Genomic DNA, 17,500 nt, shown 5'->3' with positions numbered 1-17,500 from the left:
GTCAGTCATCTTCAGGTGCCGGTGAAGAGGATGTTGACCGTCCATGTAAACAGCTTGTATTATTAGGTACACGGTGGGCCTTTAACCCTACCTTAATTCTGTACCAGAAATTATTTGCAGTTATTAGAGTTATCAGATATTAAAGTAGATACCTCATGGAATTTTCTCATATGCAAAAAGATATTTTTTCCAAAAAGACGAGCAGACCAGGTGCATGGATTTTTTTTATGAACATGTAACAAAATTAAATCTTGACGTATTTACAGCATGTTTGTTTAACACATAGGGGAATCGCTCAGAGAAAATCACGGTGTTCCTAAGTAGACAGCCTCTCGCTCATTTATTTCTGGCAGCCATCTTAGATATATATATATTTTTTTTTTTGAATTTCCACTCCTAGCTTACAAGTGAATCATAAGCGGAGCATGGGAAGGCTTTGCCGGTTGAATCAGAAATAATATTTTTCGAAGTCATTCGACCTTTGTATCCTACGTTTTGTTACAAGAAAGTGTTGATTTCCTAGATTGGTAATTCTATCCAGTCCCTGATTTAGAAACAGGCAGAAAAAAGCATGGTAAAGTAATTACCCGCAGCGTTCCGAGTTTACCAAAAAGGGGCATGAGAAGGAGGGTGGGCCAGGGAGAGTGGGTGAAGTGAGGGCGTGTCGCGGTTCGAGTGGAGGGGAACCGTCTGGATGCAGGTTAGAAGTGCGTCTCGCAACCAGTGGACGGGAAAGCGAACCTCGTTCACCTCTAACCTCGTCTTGACCTGTCGGGTTGGCCACAGGACTTTGGACAAGGGGCGGAGCTAGACGGTTAATTGTACTGGAGTGTGATCCAAGTGCACTGTGACGCAATGGCTGATAAATGACAGTTACCGCAGACCTCCTTCCCTTGGCAGCCAGATGACCTGCCTCGAGGCCTCAGTTTACACCTGACCATACTTGTCGTAAACGAATAACAGTTCCATTTAAAAAATACGCTCCTTTTCACTAATGTTGGACTGCAAAAGATGAAGTTATGTGCTATTTTCAGTGTATATTGAACATAGAGTGTTATGCAATGTAACAATAAAAGAACACGAAAACGTGTGCCAAAGGATTCGAAAACGACAAATGCACAGGAGCACATTATTTTTCGTGGCCAACCCTGAATTGCAAATATATTCGACTGAACGACCGATCGATCGACGTGATATAACTTGGAATATTAAATATGAAGTAGGTGAAATTATTGGAAACTTAGTTATTTAATCAGAAATTACCTAGTCAATGATGGTGTCGGTGACTTAGTGCTTCAGGGGAGACACGTGGCTGCTGTAGGAACGTTGCAGTTCACACTTTAGCTATTTGAAAAAAAAACTCCGCAATTAAGGTGAGTTCGATTTTACGAGAAGGTCACTTTTAAAGTGTACATTATTATACAATAATTTTTACATATTGACGATAACAAGTATATCTAAAAACAGGTATTTACAATTATTTCTACGGTATAATATTAATTTAAAAAATATTTTACCAATTTGAAATTTGTATCAATTTTAGTATCGGTGCGAATAGTGAATGCTTACGTGTTCTTATTATAAAGTATAATCGGTTTCCATCGGTTTCCATCCTCTAACAGAGTTGTATTATCTATCTATATGCAGATGCTAGTTACATAATAGCAATGTAGTATGAATTTGCTTTTGCCCGAATCTTTTTACCTCTAGTAATTGATCACTTTGTCCGCCCCCACCCCATCGCTATCTTCAGAAGAAAATATGTAGAAACATTATTTGGGTACATAGCAACACTTGATAGGAGAGTTCAGATACAAATAGAAAAGTTCCTGCCTTTTTTTCACACGAGCTTCCGCCCTCTTCGAAACCGCTCACATCGGGGGGGGGGGGTGGGGGGGGGACTGCAAGATTTAAGAACCTCTGGTATGCAATGTCATATATTCCTCTGGTATACAAAGTCATATATTCCAAGTAATATTGGCTGTTAATGAAAATTGTTTATGATGACGTTAAGTGTGGTGTCAAAAAGTGATTAAACTCGAAGTTAGCACGAATGAGGCCTTCCCCATTTTATTTCAGAAGAGCTTAGCTAATTTATGGTAGTATGAAAGCATTAGCAATGGATGTACCTTGTCGTGATAAGTTCAACTGGTGTAGTGAGACTTTGAATAGTCAATGAACTTACTATAAACTGGTGTAGGTACAAAGATAATAGAAGGTTATTTTGGTTCAGGGCAAGAAATTTTGAGTTTGTAAGGTACATATATTTAATTAGAACTGATGTTGGGGAAGTTATTGAACGGAAAGTGGATTTAATTGGGACTTATACCTACAGCTTTTGGTGCTTAACATCACCATCAGTATTGTAGAGTAAAATCAGTATGTTGGGAAACTGGACAGTCGTATCTCTATTTCAGATCCACCAACAGCAGTAGCGAAACCAGCAGCAATGGAGCCTCAAGGGAAACCGCACCCGCAGCACCATGTGAAGGAGGAGAGCTACACATCATCCACAACATCATCCTCAACCATGTTCCAACAATCCAGTATGGTGGAAACCAGCCACATAACCAAGGTTGTCATGAGTAGTGGAGGTATGGATGAGAAGAAGCATAGCATGTCTGCAGCCTCTACTTCACAGGTCAAGAAGGTCTCTGGACAGCCAGCAACAGAGGTGATTTCTTGTTTTTTATGTTGTAGTTTAGAGGTGATGAATAACAATATATTTTTTGATGATGAGTTCATCAAATGTAAGATTCATACTAGAGTAGGGGCATGTATTCCTTAGAGTCAGTTACCTGTTGTTGAAATGGAATAATTTTCCTCATAATTTTCTTTGCATTTTTTCATGCTTTTAGGTTCACAAAGCACATTTCCAGGAGGTGAGGCAAGATGGGACTGCACCAGCTGCGGTCAGTGATAAAGTAAGATTTATTGGTACAGTGTTGTAGTTATTTTTACTAAACTAAGTCATAAAGTTGAATATTTTAAATATGGACATAAAGCCAGATTTCAACACTTTTTTTTATACTTAGGTAAGCATGGTAAAGGTTGAGGGTGACAAAGTGGTCCAGCAGGTGAGCCAAGATTCTGGCACTGTTTTTGTCACTCCTCCTCCAAAGAAATTTGCAACAGGCAAGAGGAAGGCTGCCCCTGCAAGATTCATCACACCTCTTCAGAGTATCATTGCCAAAGAGGATGACCGAATTGTTCTGGAAAGCACAATTGATGGTACTTTATAGTTGTCATTTTCTATTTTTTAAAATTTATATACTTTGACCACTTTCTTTATAGTTCACTGTTGCACTTACTGATGTGCAAATTTTGTTATACTGTGTATTCAATTTATGTATAAGATAATCTCTTTTTGTATGAAAACAAGGAGATTTGTAGGTATAACATCAAAATTACCAGTATTGTAATAAGAATTAGAAGTGACTTCAGAAAAAAAAAGAAAATGTAATGAATTAACTGGGCCCTACTTTACAGGTTATCCAGAGCCATCTGTAACATGGACCCATAATGATGGCCCTCTCAAGGATGATATTCAAGTTAAGACTCAGTTAAACAAAACATCACTGACCATTCCCAGGGTCAACCAAGGCCATAGCGGACATTATACCTGCTTCATACAGAATGAAGGTGGCTCTTCCCAGTGCACCTGTGATGTTATAATCAAGAGTAAGTTCTGTTGTACATGTCAAAGTTTAAAAAAATTATGAAAGGATGCATTCTGAATTTTCTAAATGTAGACTGTCTTTCTGGGTATATGAAAGATGTGTATGAAATAGTATTCAGAAATGTATGATTTTGATTATGTCTTTTTAGCCACTCTTTTTAGAAATGAAATATGCATATACAGGATTAGATTTGGCTCATGTGTGTTGTGGAATTTAAAACTATTTCGAATCATGTCAAAATTATATTATGACCAAATGTGTAGACACACTGTATTAAAAAACTGGATATCTTTTCACATGTTAATTGCAGTTAATAAAAGTCATACTTTTTATACAAGAATCCTGTGGGAAGAATGAATGGGGAATGAATTTTGTTTATATTTCCAATCAACCCCCCTCCCCAACCCTTTGCTCATTGTTGTCACGAGGGGCTTAGACACTGTGGCCCAATGTAAAGGATCACTTCTGCCTTGAACCTCAGCCCTTGCCTCAACAAAATGCATGGTCTTTTCTTCTCCCCCTTTCCTTTTCCTTCTCTTCTTCATTCCCTTCTTCTGTCAAATTATCCTTTTCATTAACTCATTTTTACTCTCTTCACCACACCCTTTATCATAATGCTATACCAAGCCTCACCCTATCAATGTATTTTGAATGCGCTGCTAATAACCTTAGATGGTGATGTGTCAGAAAAAATTCAATAAATAAATAAATATTTCCATTCAACAGAGAAACAGTTCCCACCAGTGATATCGAAACGGCTGCAACCTGTTGTGGTGGGTGTAAACGAACGACTACACATGGAGATCGATGTGACAGGTACCCCCCTACCTGAAGTTTCATGGATGAAGGATGGTCAACCACTTACTCCTAGTGATCTCTTAACTCAGCGCTCTGAGGGTACTAGACACCTTCTCATCATCCAGGAAGGTATATAGTAAATACCACATGTCAGTACTAGATGTAATAGGTACCTGCTGGTTTTTGATAGTAGCATTTTATATGCTAAAGCTGTCATAAATGGTTCACTGAAGTGAATATATGTTTGTAACAAAAAAAATATATTTTGTATAGACTGCATACTTTGGTGTATTTTACTGAAAAAACAAATTTTTCCACAGCTCAGTTAGATGATTCTGGTCGGTATGGTGCTATTGCTACCAATCCTGCTGGTCGAGCAGAGACTTTGGCAGATGTTATGGTGACACAGCTGATCATGGATGAAAAACCTCAGACACACAAGATTGTCTTTACAGATATTACTGATGAAACTAAGGTAAAGATGATATGCATATTTCCTTTTATTACTTTGCTTCTCTGTACATACATAACTGAAATTGAGCATGGATGATCGCATACCAGAATCCATTCATAGTGGCACAAAATTGTATATAAACATCCTGTTGTGCTAAATAGTGGACTGTACAGATCTTGCCATGTTTGATTTGCTGGTTCTAAAAAGGATATGACAGAGTCAGAATGCAGATGGTGATGGGATTTTTCTTACTTCACTTATACTATAACTTCTCTACTCATGGCATTTTGAAGGAATGCAGTCTGGAGTCATTTGTAAATTGAGGAAAATGTCACGTCTTAATTCTTTGTAAGGTTACAAATTGTAAAAAGACAAACTTCAGAGAAACAACCGAGTTACCAAAGGGGCTGTACATGATGCTATATCAACCATGCTGGTATATCATTATGCTGTAATAAAATCATTGAGCCTGGAATAATGTATGAATATATCTTGGTCATTATTTTGATAGTAATGATTCCAGAACAGATTCCTAATATCTGGAGTATTGTTTTCAGTAATCCTCTGATTTTTATTAGCACTGATAGATGGCAATCACATTTTTCTAGAAGTCCTGTGACACTCTTGCAACTGTTTTTTTTTTTCAATTTCTCTTATGCTCTTACTTGCAAAGTTTTATGCTTTTACTCTTTTCATCTGCAGTTTTGGTTTGGGATATAGAAAATGGATATTTCTGCACTTACACACCATTGCATTTTGTATATATCTTGTTTCTAATTTTACTTTGGTGGAGGACAAACTGTTATCTATCCTTTTTCATCTTCCTACTATACAGAGAAAAAGTGAATCTATGGAAGAAGGACATGTGAAAACAATAAAGCGAGCAATAGAGGAAGTAGCAGTTGAGGCACCATCCCCTACCTCTCCTGTTAAAATGTTTAAAGCCCCTCCTAAAGCTCCTGTCAAATCCCCAATTGTTCCCCCACCATCTCTCCCAGCACCCCCAGTTCCCTTGCACCAATCACCATCTGAGACTGCAAGTGAAGCAGAGGAGGAGGTGCGAAGGCCTCCAGGGAAACTGAAGAAGGCATGGCCACCAATGCCTTCAGAGGATGAGCTAGAATATCCAACACGGATGGATACTGGCGTTGAGATAGTTAGTAAAAGTGTGTCTTCCCTTATATCTTCTTTCTCTGCAATGGAGACTCAATCTCCTGCTGTGCCAAGTAAGCCAAAGCCTGCCCCTAAACCTCTTCCAAAACCCAAAGCACCTTCTGAGCTAGATATCTACCTTGAGCCTGAACCTGAACCAGTATATGGATATCTAAGTGATACAGAAATGGCTTTCAGTCAAGAAGCAGAGACAGAAAAAACAAAGGTTATTCTTCCTGATGAACCAGTACTAATTCCTGAACCAGAACCTATTTATGAAGAAGTTGTAATACAACATGAACCAGAAGTAGAACCAGAGCCAGAAATTGAATATAGAATTGACTATATCCATGAACCAGAGCCAGTGCAACAACAGGAAGAAGCTATAACTCATGAACCAGAAGTTACCTTAATTACAGAAACTTTACCAGAACCAACACCTAAAGAAGAAGAAATTAAGCTTGTGTCTCCTGTTCCTGAAATAATATCAGAACCTTCAGTTGTTATCTGCCTTGAACCGAAACCTGTAGAAGAGTGTACTGAAGAAGTTGAGGTTCCAGAACTTGAACCAATTGTTTCAGTAGAAGAAACTAAGATATCAAAATTAAATCCCAATGCAGCTGAATTTGAACCCAGAGTAATAAGAGAAGTAAAAACAGAAGTAACCTCAAGTGAATCAATGTTTTATGAAACAAAAAAATCAGTTTCATCATCCAGTTATTCAACAGTTGAAACCAAAGTATATACAACTGGAATAACAAGTCCTCCTCTGGAAGAATCTACAGAAATAAGCTCAGATATCAAAGAACAAGCCACAGTTCCTTCCATGTCAGAGTCTGTAGTTGAAAAACCCATTACTCCAGAGTCCTTTGTTCAAGAACCTGTTCTGGATCAAGAGTATCAACAGCCAGCAGTAGCTGAAGTAATTCCAGAGCTGGAAGATAAAGAATCCTTTGTACCTGAACCTGTAGTTTCAGAGACATTTGACACTCCACCAGAACCAATAGTTCATGAGGTGGAAGAGCCTGTTCCAGAACAAGTAATTCCAGAACCTGTCCCTAAGTTTGAGGTTCCTGATTTAGTTCCAGAGTCAGAAATTGAAGAGCCAGTGATTCAAGAATTGGAACCAGATCATGTGATTCAAAGTTCATTCATAGAACCAGTTGTACCAGAGCCTGAGAAACTTGTAGACCCTGAGGAAGTTGTGTTACAGCCAGTAGTTTCCAATGTAATGCCTGAACCTACTGTTTCTGAGGCAGTCATAGAAGTACAGCAAGGTGAGGATACAGTTGAGTATTTTCTCCCAGAAAGTGAACAGGTAATTGAATTTGTAGCATCCCCATTACCTGCTCCTAAGGCACCTAGTCCAGAGCTTGAACCAGTTCAAATGGATATTAAACCATCATTACCTGAAGTGATTGCTGAGCCTGTAAAAGAAGATCCAGCTAAGTCATGGCAATCAAAAATTGAATCTGGCACATATGAAAGTAAGGTGCAATCAGATTTTAGTTCAATTTCTTCTTTCTCTTCAATGGCTTCTGAAACAAAGACCATGTTTGTTACATCATCAGATGTGCAGACTAGGATGTTTTCTCAGATGCCTCTTCAACCACAACCAGATGTTGTGAAAGAACCAAAGAAACCACTTACTCCTCTCATAATGCCTGAAAGAAAGTCAAGTGTAGAGGAAACAGTAAAGCCTCCAAAAGCCCCTGAACGTGATGATATGAAGGAGCAAAAGAAACCCAAAAAGAAACGAGAATCAGTGATTCAGATTGCAAAGAGATTGGAAGAAACAATTGTACCAATGTCTCCTGATGAAGTACCAGGTGGTATTCGCATGTTCCCAAGTCCCAAGCAGCCATCAACTCCTGTCCGTGAGACACCAACACCAACACGAGAAACATCATCTGCTAGGGCAACCCCCACTATTGAAGAGATAATGACTATTGAATTTAAACCAGAGAAATTCCCACAACTTGAACCATTGCCTTTCCAACCCCAAGAACCAACTAGGAGAGAAAGACCAAGGAGTTTGCCACCACCCATTCCTAGAAAATTTATTCCTGGTACTTTTACAGACAGTGACTATAGTGAATATGAAAGTGACATGGAAAGTGAACAACGACTACATTTAAAGAAAATTAAATTTGATGCTTCAGATAAACAGGTTGCTAGGCCACATTCAGTTGGTCGTGACCCTCTTCCACCTTGGGCTTTTGATACTCCCCCAGTGTTTGAAGGCGGTATGAGGCCTGAAGTACTTAAAAAAGAGGAAGAAGTTGTCAAGACGAAAAAATCTGTTACTCCAAAAATAAAGCCCAAGATAGTAGAAAAGTTCTTTGCAGCCACTGGAGCTGAAGTGGAAAAAGAGATAATAAAACCAGTGCCAAGAAAGCTAAAGAAGGAAACTATTCCTCCTCCACAAATAGTACCTGTAGAAAAGACTGATCAAAGAGTAAAACAGATAAAACCAATAGTTATACCTGAACCAAAGCTTGAAAAACCTAAGATAGAGAAACCTGTGCCACCAGTCCCTGAACCAACAAAGAAAGTGGAGGAAAAGGTTGCAGAACCACAAGAAAAGCTAATGAAGCAATGGCCTCCTAAACCTGAAGAAGGGGAACCAGCATATCAGGAATCTCAGGTGGGAGGAAGATCAGTGAAAAGTATGATATCCTCTTTCTCTGAAATTAGTTCTCAGGAAACTTCCATGTCTTTCCAGAAACGGGAAACCAAAATTATGAAACAGGAGACTAAAGTTTCTACTCAGTCTTACACACCTGAAACTAAACCTGCTCCAGTTCTAGTTCCAACAGTAGAACCTACTTTTATTTCAAAACCAGAAGCACCATCAGCTTATATTCCAGAACCAGAACCTCCTCCAGTATATGTTACACCTGAACCTGCTTCGGTGTATGTTGAACCTGAGCCTGCTCCAGTATATGTTGAACCTACACCTGAGCCTGCTCCAGTTTATGTTGAACCTACACCTGAGCCTGCTCCAGTGTATGTTGAACCTGAGCCTGCTCCTGTATATGTTGAACCAACACCTGAGCCTGCTCCTGTGTATATTGAACCTACACCTGAGCCTGCTCCTGCATATATTGAACCTGAGCCAGCTCCAGTGTATGTTGAACCTGAGCCTGCTCCTGTGTATATTGAACCTGAGCCTGCACCTGTGTATGTTGAACCTACACCAGAGCCTCCTCCAGTGTATGTTGAACCCAAACCTGAGCCTGCTCTAGTATATGTTGAACCAAAACCATTACCTTTGCCAGTTTCTGAGCCAAAAGCAGATTCACATCCAGAACCAACTCCTATCATATCCCCAGAACCTGCTCCTATCATGTCTCCAGAACCTGCTCCTATCATATCTCCAGAACCCACTCCAGTAATTCCTGGTATGTCACCAGATATGGCTTTACCTGGTTTCCGTTCAGTACGTGCACCAACACCAAAGCGTGGTCAAACTCCAGCAAAAACAGCACCAGCTCCACCACCTCCATTTGATTTAGTAATATCTCCTGAACCTGTGGCAAAGCCAGCACCTATTACAACACCAAAACCTGCACCTGTTACCCCATCAAAGCCAGTGCCTGTTACCACACCAAAGCAAACACCTGTTACTACACCAAAGCCAGCACCTCTTCCTACACCAAAACCAGCACCTGTTACCATACCAAAGCCAGCACCTGTTACTATACCATCTTTGCCAACAGTATCACCTGTTCCCAAAACACCACCAAAACCAGTACAAGAATCTGTAAAGAAGACTGTTGTTAAGACAGAAGTCAAATCCTCCATTAAAGAGAAAATGATCAGATCCTCAGCTGGAAAGATAAATGAGAAATGGCCTCCTAAAATGCAAGAAGTAGATGTACCAAAGGCAATACCATTACTTAGAACACGTTCTCATTCTTTAGAAAGACCACCTGTGACTGAGCCTCAAGTTTTACCTTCAAGACCACACGAAGCCCCACCATCTGTTTACTGGTCAAGCAACATCACTGTTAAAGAAAAGAGGTTGTCATGGCCACCACAACCAGTGCCTCAGACCCAGACTATCACCACCTCATCAGTAAGAGAATCTACAAGTAGAACAACTCAGGAAGAGATCACTCAAACATCCCAACAGATTTCAAAAACAATTCTGGAAAAGCAAGATACAGTGCCAGGCCCAACACCTCTTGTAATAACACCTATGCAGCCTGTGGTCCAAACAAAGCCAGTAACCATTGCACCTAAACAAGGCCTTGTTCTCCCTTCAGATTCAAAGAAGAAACAACCAATGAAGGATATTACTATAAAATCTAAAGTTCCTACAAGAGAAGGTTCTGTCACCTCACCCATTATCCAACTTCCTCCTTTGGAACCCTTCCCATTCACTGTAGATCCAGGAAAGGAAAAGAAACCAAGAGGAAGAGCTCCATCTATGCCTAGGAAGTTTATTCCAGGCTCATTCACAGAAAGTGAATATGAAAGTGATTATGAGTCTTTACCAGGATCCTTATCAAGACTATACATGAGTGACAGTGAAGCTGTGGGATATAAACCTATGAACATTAAAATGAAGAAAGGAAGGTCCAAGAAGTCAAAGCAGCCTTCCCCACCACCTCCTTCTGCTTTTGGTCCCCCACCATCGCTTGATACCCTTCCTCCTCCTGGATACCTTTTCTCAGATGTTGAATCTGATATTCCAACTTCAAAGGAATCAACACCAGTGCCAGAGGCTGGTAGAATCCAAAGTAAGCATATAGTGCAGACTGTTAAACTGCTTGCATCACAGATAACACCAGAGAAGAAATCAGTGCAAACAGTAGCTCCAAAGCCTATTAAACCAAAGACTCCTGTTGTATTTCCTAAAGTAGCACCACCCCAGAACATTGTTCCACAGGTTGGGCCTAAAGTATCAGTAGTGGCACCCAAAACAGTTACTGTGGCTCCATCACAAACAATCAAACAAACAGAACAGACTCACATTCAAAAAACACAGGTACAGGAGCATGTAACAGAAAATATTGGTGTTGTAGGTATGAGAAAGAAATTTGAAGAAGCTGGTGGTTCATCTCCTACACCAAAAAGTGTTACACCTACGCTAAGTCGTCATTCAAGAATACAGTCTCCATCACCTATACGTGGTGGTCCATTAAGTGAAACCCCTGTTCTAACCTCTGACTATATTGAGCATGTTGATAAGCCAACACAGCCAACTTCTGAAAGAGTAGTTCCCATATCACAAGAAAGCAGTGGGACTGAAAAAACATCTTCAACACAGGGTACCTGTGAAGACAAAACCAGCATCACCCAAGTCTCGTAAAAAGACAGAAACTGTTCAGAAGAGTGTGCAGGAGTTAGAAGAGAGTGGCTATGCAGCAGATACAGAAGGCACCTTGCCACGTCGTCATGGAAAGACCGTACAATCAAATTCATCAAGCTTTAGTTCTAGTTCATTTTCCAAAAGTGAATCATTCATGTCATCATCCTTTTCAAAGAGTGAGAGCAAAAGTTTCTCCAGCTCTGAGTTCAGTGGCCAACCCACTTCAACCTCATTCCCCCCTGGTTTCCCTTCTGGTGGTGCCCCAGGTACATTTCCCTTTCCCTCAACTCCTGCCTCTTCAGTAGGTCAGACCTCGCACTTCTCCAGTACATTCAAGTCATCTGAAAGTAAATCTTCCCAGGTTCGTAAAATAGATTTCCCCTGGCGCCTTCTAGCGCTCGTTGACCATAGTGTAGCATCACTCTCCAGCTAGCAGAGTTAGCTCTCGATATCACTAATAACTTCTAACCCAGGGTCATATTTATGTAGCCTTCTTGTCTCTTTAACTTTGTTCTTTCTCTTTATTTACTTCTTCCTCTTCATAATGGCATGCATTTACTTCAGCATGAGCGTCAGAACCTGCATATTGGGCATACAATGCGCCTTTCAAACCATTATTCTTTTCTAATGCAATTTTCTTCCTGGACAGGTTAAAAAACTATGGTCATTTCCCAAGCTAAACTGCAATTGATGCAAAAAAACGTGAGATTTTAAGTAAGTTTGTTTCTCCCTGTAAATGAGATTGTGTGAGTTTCTCTCCATCGCTGTGCTCGCCTGGCTGTAACCAATTAATATTCTATACTAAATACATAGTGATGCTATTTAGTCCATGTTGTTCTTGGGTTATCTTTCTTTTGTTTCCTTCCTGTTCTTTCCATTCATGTTTACCATCTGATGTGATTTGATCAGACAGTGTGATGTACCATGAGCAGTTCCCATCCTTGTAAGTACCACAGGAAAAATACAGGTCTCAGTTAGGCCTAGGTGAATGAATTCCTTATAAAGCACAACCTTGTGAACTTACCTGGATCATGATGCTTTCTCAATACTGTATTATAATTGGATATGTTGATGAGTTTTTTTATTTTTTTATACTAAATTAGTTTTAATTACCTTGAGCAAGTGTTGACCAAATGAATAACATACTTATTCTACTAAAGTTTGGTACCAAAAATTCTTGTTTAAGAGGACTTTCAGAAGTGTCATCAGAACTTTTGCCCAAAACCAAAAATGTTTTCTGAGTCAGCAATATCTTCTCCTAAAAGTTGGCTGCCATTCTTTTCTTACAGATGTTTACTAGCAGGTCAGAAGAGGTCCGTGAGGAAAGGCGTGGAGGAGCCCAAGGTACTAAGCCCACTCCAGAAACTAAACCAACAAAAGAAGAAAAGAAACCAAAATATGAAGAGTTCAGAAGAGAAACTCACGGACACCCAGGAACATCAGGTCCCTATTCTGAAGACAGTTATTATGCTATGAAGGATGAGAGTGATATTTCTACTGAAGGGGGAAGAACTAAGAAGAAAGTTGAGATGAAAACTGAAACACATGTAGAGGTAATGTCAGACAAGAAGGTTGAGGTCTTCGAAAGCACAAGTGTTAATGTTTCACCAAAACCCAAGAAAAAGCAAGTGGTGAAAATGGAACAGAAACATGAAGTGAAGGCAATTCAAGATTCAAGACCTGCTGAGACATCTGCCCCTGTTCCTGCTTCAGAACCAAAAGTGAAGTTTACACCTCTAGCAGAAGCAAAAATAAGTGAAAAAGAAATTAAGGTATCATCGGTTAGTGAGCATAAGGAGCATTTAGTAAAGCAATCATTTACATCAGAAAAACAAGTCTTACCACAGCAAGTTGTCAAGCCAGTGAAAAAGGTGAGTCTAAAAACTGAGCCTAAGGAGGGTGTGAAAGCACCTATAAAAGTCCCAAAAATTGAACCACTTAAATCTACTGGTCTTGTAAAACAGGCAGTCACTATCCAAGAAAAAGAAAAGATAGAATTAGATTTGAAGCCTTTCCCATTTGAACCTGAGCCAGAGAAACCAAAGAAGCCAAGAGGACATCCACCTTCCCATCCAAGCAAGTTTAAGAAAGGGGAATTCCATGAGAGTGACTATGATAGTGATTATGAAGGAAAAATAGCACCTAAATGGAAACCTGCAGACAGTGATGCTGAAGAAAATGTTTATGGCAAAGTTCAGCCACCACTTGGGAAAGGCAAAGTGTCACAGCCACACGTGAGAACACCTACACCTCCATCAGCTTTTGATCAGCCACCACAATTTGAAGGACCAGCAAGGCCTAAAATTGATTTTCCTGAATCAGAAACTGAGCCAGAACGGGATGTGTCACCAGAGATAGTCATTCCAGAGAAAGTAGAGTATGTAGCTCCTCCTGAACCCCCAAAAGTTGCACCAAAAGAGCCCAAAATTTTCAGGTCGCAGCCACCTAAAAAAGAACTTCCTAAAAAGGAACCACCTAAAAAAGAACCTCCACCTAGATCACCATCACCTGTTCTGCAGCCTGGTACTCCTCCTGAAGAACTTTATGCTGAATCTAAGCCTAAAGAGTCACCATTTTCAAATGCAATTGGGGTTGAGTCAACAAAGATAACAAAGATAGCAGACTCTAGTGCTTATCACAAACGCTTTGTTACTATGCAGCAAACAACTAGAGTTATAAAATTCACTGATTCTAGGACTGCAACAACTTCAACTGAAAGTCAACAGACATCATCCTCCGAAAGGAAGTCAAGGTCTACTAAAAGAGAAGAACCTAGAAGGGAACCACTACCAGCTTTAGAACCTTTCCCATTCGCTCCTGATCCACCAAAGCCAAAGAAAGATAGGGGTGTACCACCACCAAAACCCAAAAAGTTCCAGAAAGGTGAATTTAATGAGAGTGACTATGAAAGTGACTATGAAAGTCGTATCCGACCAAAGTGGCAACCTCCTGAGAGTGATGTCGAAGATCCAAATTACACAAAAGTTAAGCCACAGTTGAGGTCTGACAGGACACCCTCAAAAACAAGAGAGAGAACACCAACTCCTCCTACAGTTTTTGATGTTCCACCAGAAGAAGGACCTTGGCGTCCATCTGTTGAGAGGGTTGAAATTACTGTAGAGAGTGTTCCAAGCACAGAGGTTCATATCCCCAAGGAGGTACTGAAAAAGGAAATGCAAAAGAAAGTTGTTGTAAAGGCCACAAAGTCTACTGAGAAACCTCCAGAACGTCCAGTATCACCAGAGCTGCCTCCTCCAGGGACTCCACCAGAAGAAGGGGTCATTATTCAGCAAACTGAGTATGTAGTTGATAAAGTAGATGTAAAGTCAAGAATTTTACCTCCCCCAATGCAAGAAGTGCAGACTTATGAAGAAAAGCCTTACACAAAAATTATTGAAAGAACAGAGAAAACATTCACTGATATTAAGCTGGAAGAAGAAATGAGAATGAGGAAGGAGAAAATGGAAAGGAAAACAACCACTGAAACTGATTATGAGCAAGTTCCAGAACGACCTCCTCCCCCAGTTGAAGAAGAGCATGTGGTTGTAGAAACTGAAAGGGTCATGGACCTGGAACCATTCCCATTCACAGTTGAGGAGCCAAAACCTAAGAAAGAGAGAGGCCCACCTCCACCAAAACCAAAGAAGTTTTATAAGGGAGAGTTTAGGGAGAGTGATTATGAAAGTGATTATGAAGGAAGGCTAAAACCAAAGTGGAAACCAGCCGACAGTGATGTAGAAGACCCAGAATACACTCCAGTCAGACCTCCTCCACCCAGAGAACGAACAGTTTCTAAGAGTAGAGACCGAACTCCAACTCCTCCATCTAAATTTGATGTCCCGCCTACATCAGATGAACCATTGAGGCCAGTAATTAAACCTATAGATCAGCCTCTTGTGCAAGCATTTAAGGAAACATCTCCAGAAATCATCATTCCAAAGATTGAGGAAAAGAAGGTAAGTAAGACTCCAAAGGTGGTTCCAAAAGCTCCTTCAATAAAGGTAAAACAGGAAGAGCCGGAAAGGCCCAAAGTGCCATCCCCTCCCCTACCCGAGCCAGGACCACAACCTGAAATTGGATATGTTGAAGGTGGAACAGCAACTATTGTTCAGGAAGAAGAGGATGCACACATTCGAATGATTAAGAAAAAGATTGAAGCTAAGAAAGGTTTCCAGATAGATATTGATATTACAGATATATATGACTTTGTATCTGAGTCAGAGCTTGATAAAACAGATACAGAATCAGGAAAGGGGAAGCAATTCCCTAAATTAGAACCGTTCCCCTATGAACCAGAGCCACACAGACCAAAACGGGAAAGAGGTCCTCCACCACCTCAACCAAAGAAATTCTTCAAAGGAGAGTTCAGAGGCAGTGACTACGAAAGTGATTATGACAGCAGGCCAATTGCTCCCAAGTGGCTTCCTCCTGATAGTGAAGGGGAAGAGCCAATGTATAGACGAGTTGCACCCCCTGCTGGGGATCCTGGCAAGCGTCGAAGTGAATCTTCAGGCAGGGATCCATCACCTCCTTCCAAGTTTGATCAACCCCCTCAATTTGAAGGTCCTCCACGCCCAGTGGTGGAACTTTCAGATATACCAAGAAGGGAAAGACGTGAGTCCTTGGAAGAGTACTCCATACCCCGGTTCCCTAAAGTAGAATTCAAACCATTTGATCTGGAAGATGAAAACAGACACCATCCTCACATTTCTCATACAGATACTGAAACGGAACCAGAGGCACTTACACAGCCTTTATCACCAACCAAAACTGGCATTGACAAAAAGTATGCTAAGTCTGCACAGAGTAAGTGGAAGACCAATTTTTTTTTGTTATATTTAGAATAATTATGAAGCTGTTAATAGTCCTATATTATTTTAAAATATTGATATTAGAATTATATTGTTTGACAGTTCCTGAACTGATAATTAACTGATATTATAATTTTTTTTACATTATTTCAGAGGTAGTTAGCCACCAGTTTGAGGACATGACACAGACATTCCGCCACAAAGCCCAGAAATTTGCTGAGCAGCTAGTGACTGAGGTATTTGCTGCCAGGGAGGGCTCAGTTCCAGCTGAGCCAGCAGGTGAACCTCCATCCATGCCCGAAGAACTCAGAAAGCAATCTGTCTCACCAGACTCCACTGCTGCACCTCCTACTACTGCTGATGGACTTGCAACTGATGTCCAGGAACCCCAGGCCTATAGGGATGAATCCAGGGTCTCTGAATTTGGTGAGTTACCATTATCTTCTTTTGTTCTTTACAGTTAAGGCTTTGCATGAAAATTTCAGTGGCAGTTGATTTTCAGGACATTATTGATGCAGATTACTTGTTCTAAACAAAAGGTGATGTTTGTATGTATTGTTGTAGGTTTCTAGATATTTACACTCATTATTAGGCATTGCAAATTGATAGGAATTATAGAAAGAAAGCAAGAATTAGTTCTGCAATTAAAAAATACCATTAATATTGAATGATTTAACATAATGTGTAACAGATGTAGGGGAAATTGCATTGCCCCAGTTTATTTAGAATAAATTAAGAGGTGAGATAATATTTAGTGAATTAATCATGATTTTGATATGTACAATTAATATAATGAAACATGTATATATGAAATTTATATGTAATTATATAGGAAAAAAAATCTAAGTCTTGTAAGAATATGAGAGACAAATCATGTGATGTATTCATATGATATATAGATTAGGGAATTAGCACCAAGAGTATGTGATGATGCCAGCTGCCACTGAAATTAGGAGCACTTTTTTTCTGTGGAAGTTGAAGGTTATCTTCCTATGAAAAGTTTATTTGTTATGGAAGTATTTTAGCACATAATGCTTTCTGCTTGTACTTAGGTGATGGTTTACCTCACTTTATTTTATTATTAAAATTAGTGCATTATATATATGGCTATAAAGGGGTTGTGGATGGCAGATCATTTCTTTTGCATGTAATATCCCTTCATATGTAAAGCACAGAATGCTCACTTGGGATGCATGTAGGTTTACTAATTAAAGGCTTAAGCAACGAGTTTCACCTTTCTCCTATAGGCACAAAACACATTGATCCAGACACAGGTCTGATCTAC

The 17,500-nt window shown here is 39.9% G+C and overlaps 1 protein-coding gene across 1 annotated transcript in view; it reads left to right on the top strand.

Moving 5' to 3' along the window:
* LOC125033189 (titin-like) overlaps positions 1–17,500 on the top strand; it is a 249,636-nt gene that overhangs the window by 28,380 nt on the left and 203,756 nt on the right. Inside the window, 9 exon segments of the mRNA XM_047624561.1 lie at positions 2,418–2,674; positions 2,859–2,924; positions 3,036–3,231; positions 3,490–3,681; positions 4,407–4,607; positions 4,799–4,953; positions 12,694–16,210; positions 16,369–16,641; positions 17,463–17,500. The exon segment at positions 17,463–17,500 is cut by the window's right edge and continues 583 nt beyond it. Of these exon segments, the coding sequence (XP_047480517.1) occupies positions 2,418–2,674; positions 2,859–2,924; positions 3,036–3,231; positions 3,490–3,681; positions 4,407–4,607; positions 4,799–4,953; positions 12,694–16,210; positions 16,369–16,641; positions 17,463–17,500 (4,895 nt within the window).

The sequence above is a fragment of the Penaeus chinensis genome, chromosome 16 (assembly GCF_019202785.1).
Source record: "Penaeus chinensis breed Huanghai No. 1 chromosome 16, ASM1920278v2, whole genome shotgun sequence".
NCBI classification, from domain to species: domain Eukaryota; kingdom Metazoa; phylum Arthropoda; class Malacostraca; order Decapoda; family Penaeidae; genus Penaeus; species Penaeus chinensis.
Note: the sequence above shows the minus strand (reverse complement) of the source record. Positions and strands in the feature narration are given on the sequence as shown.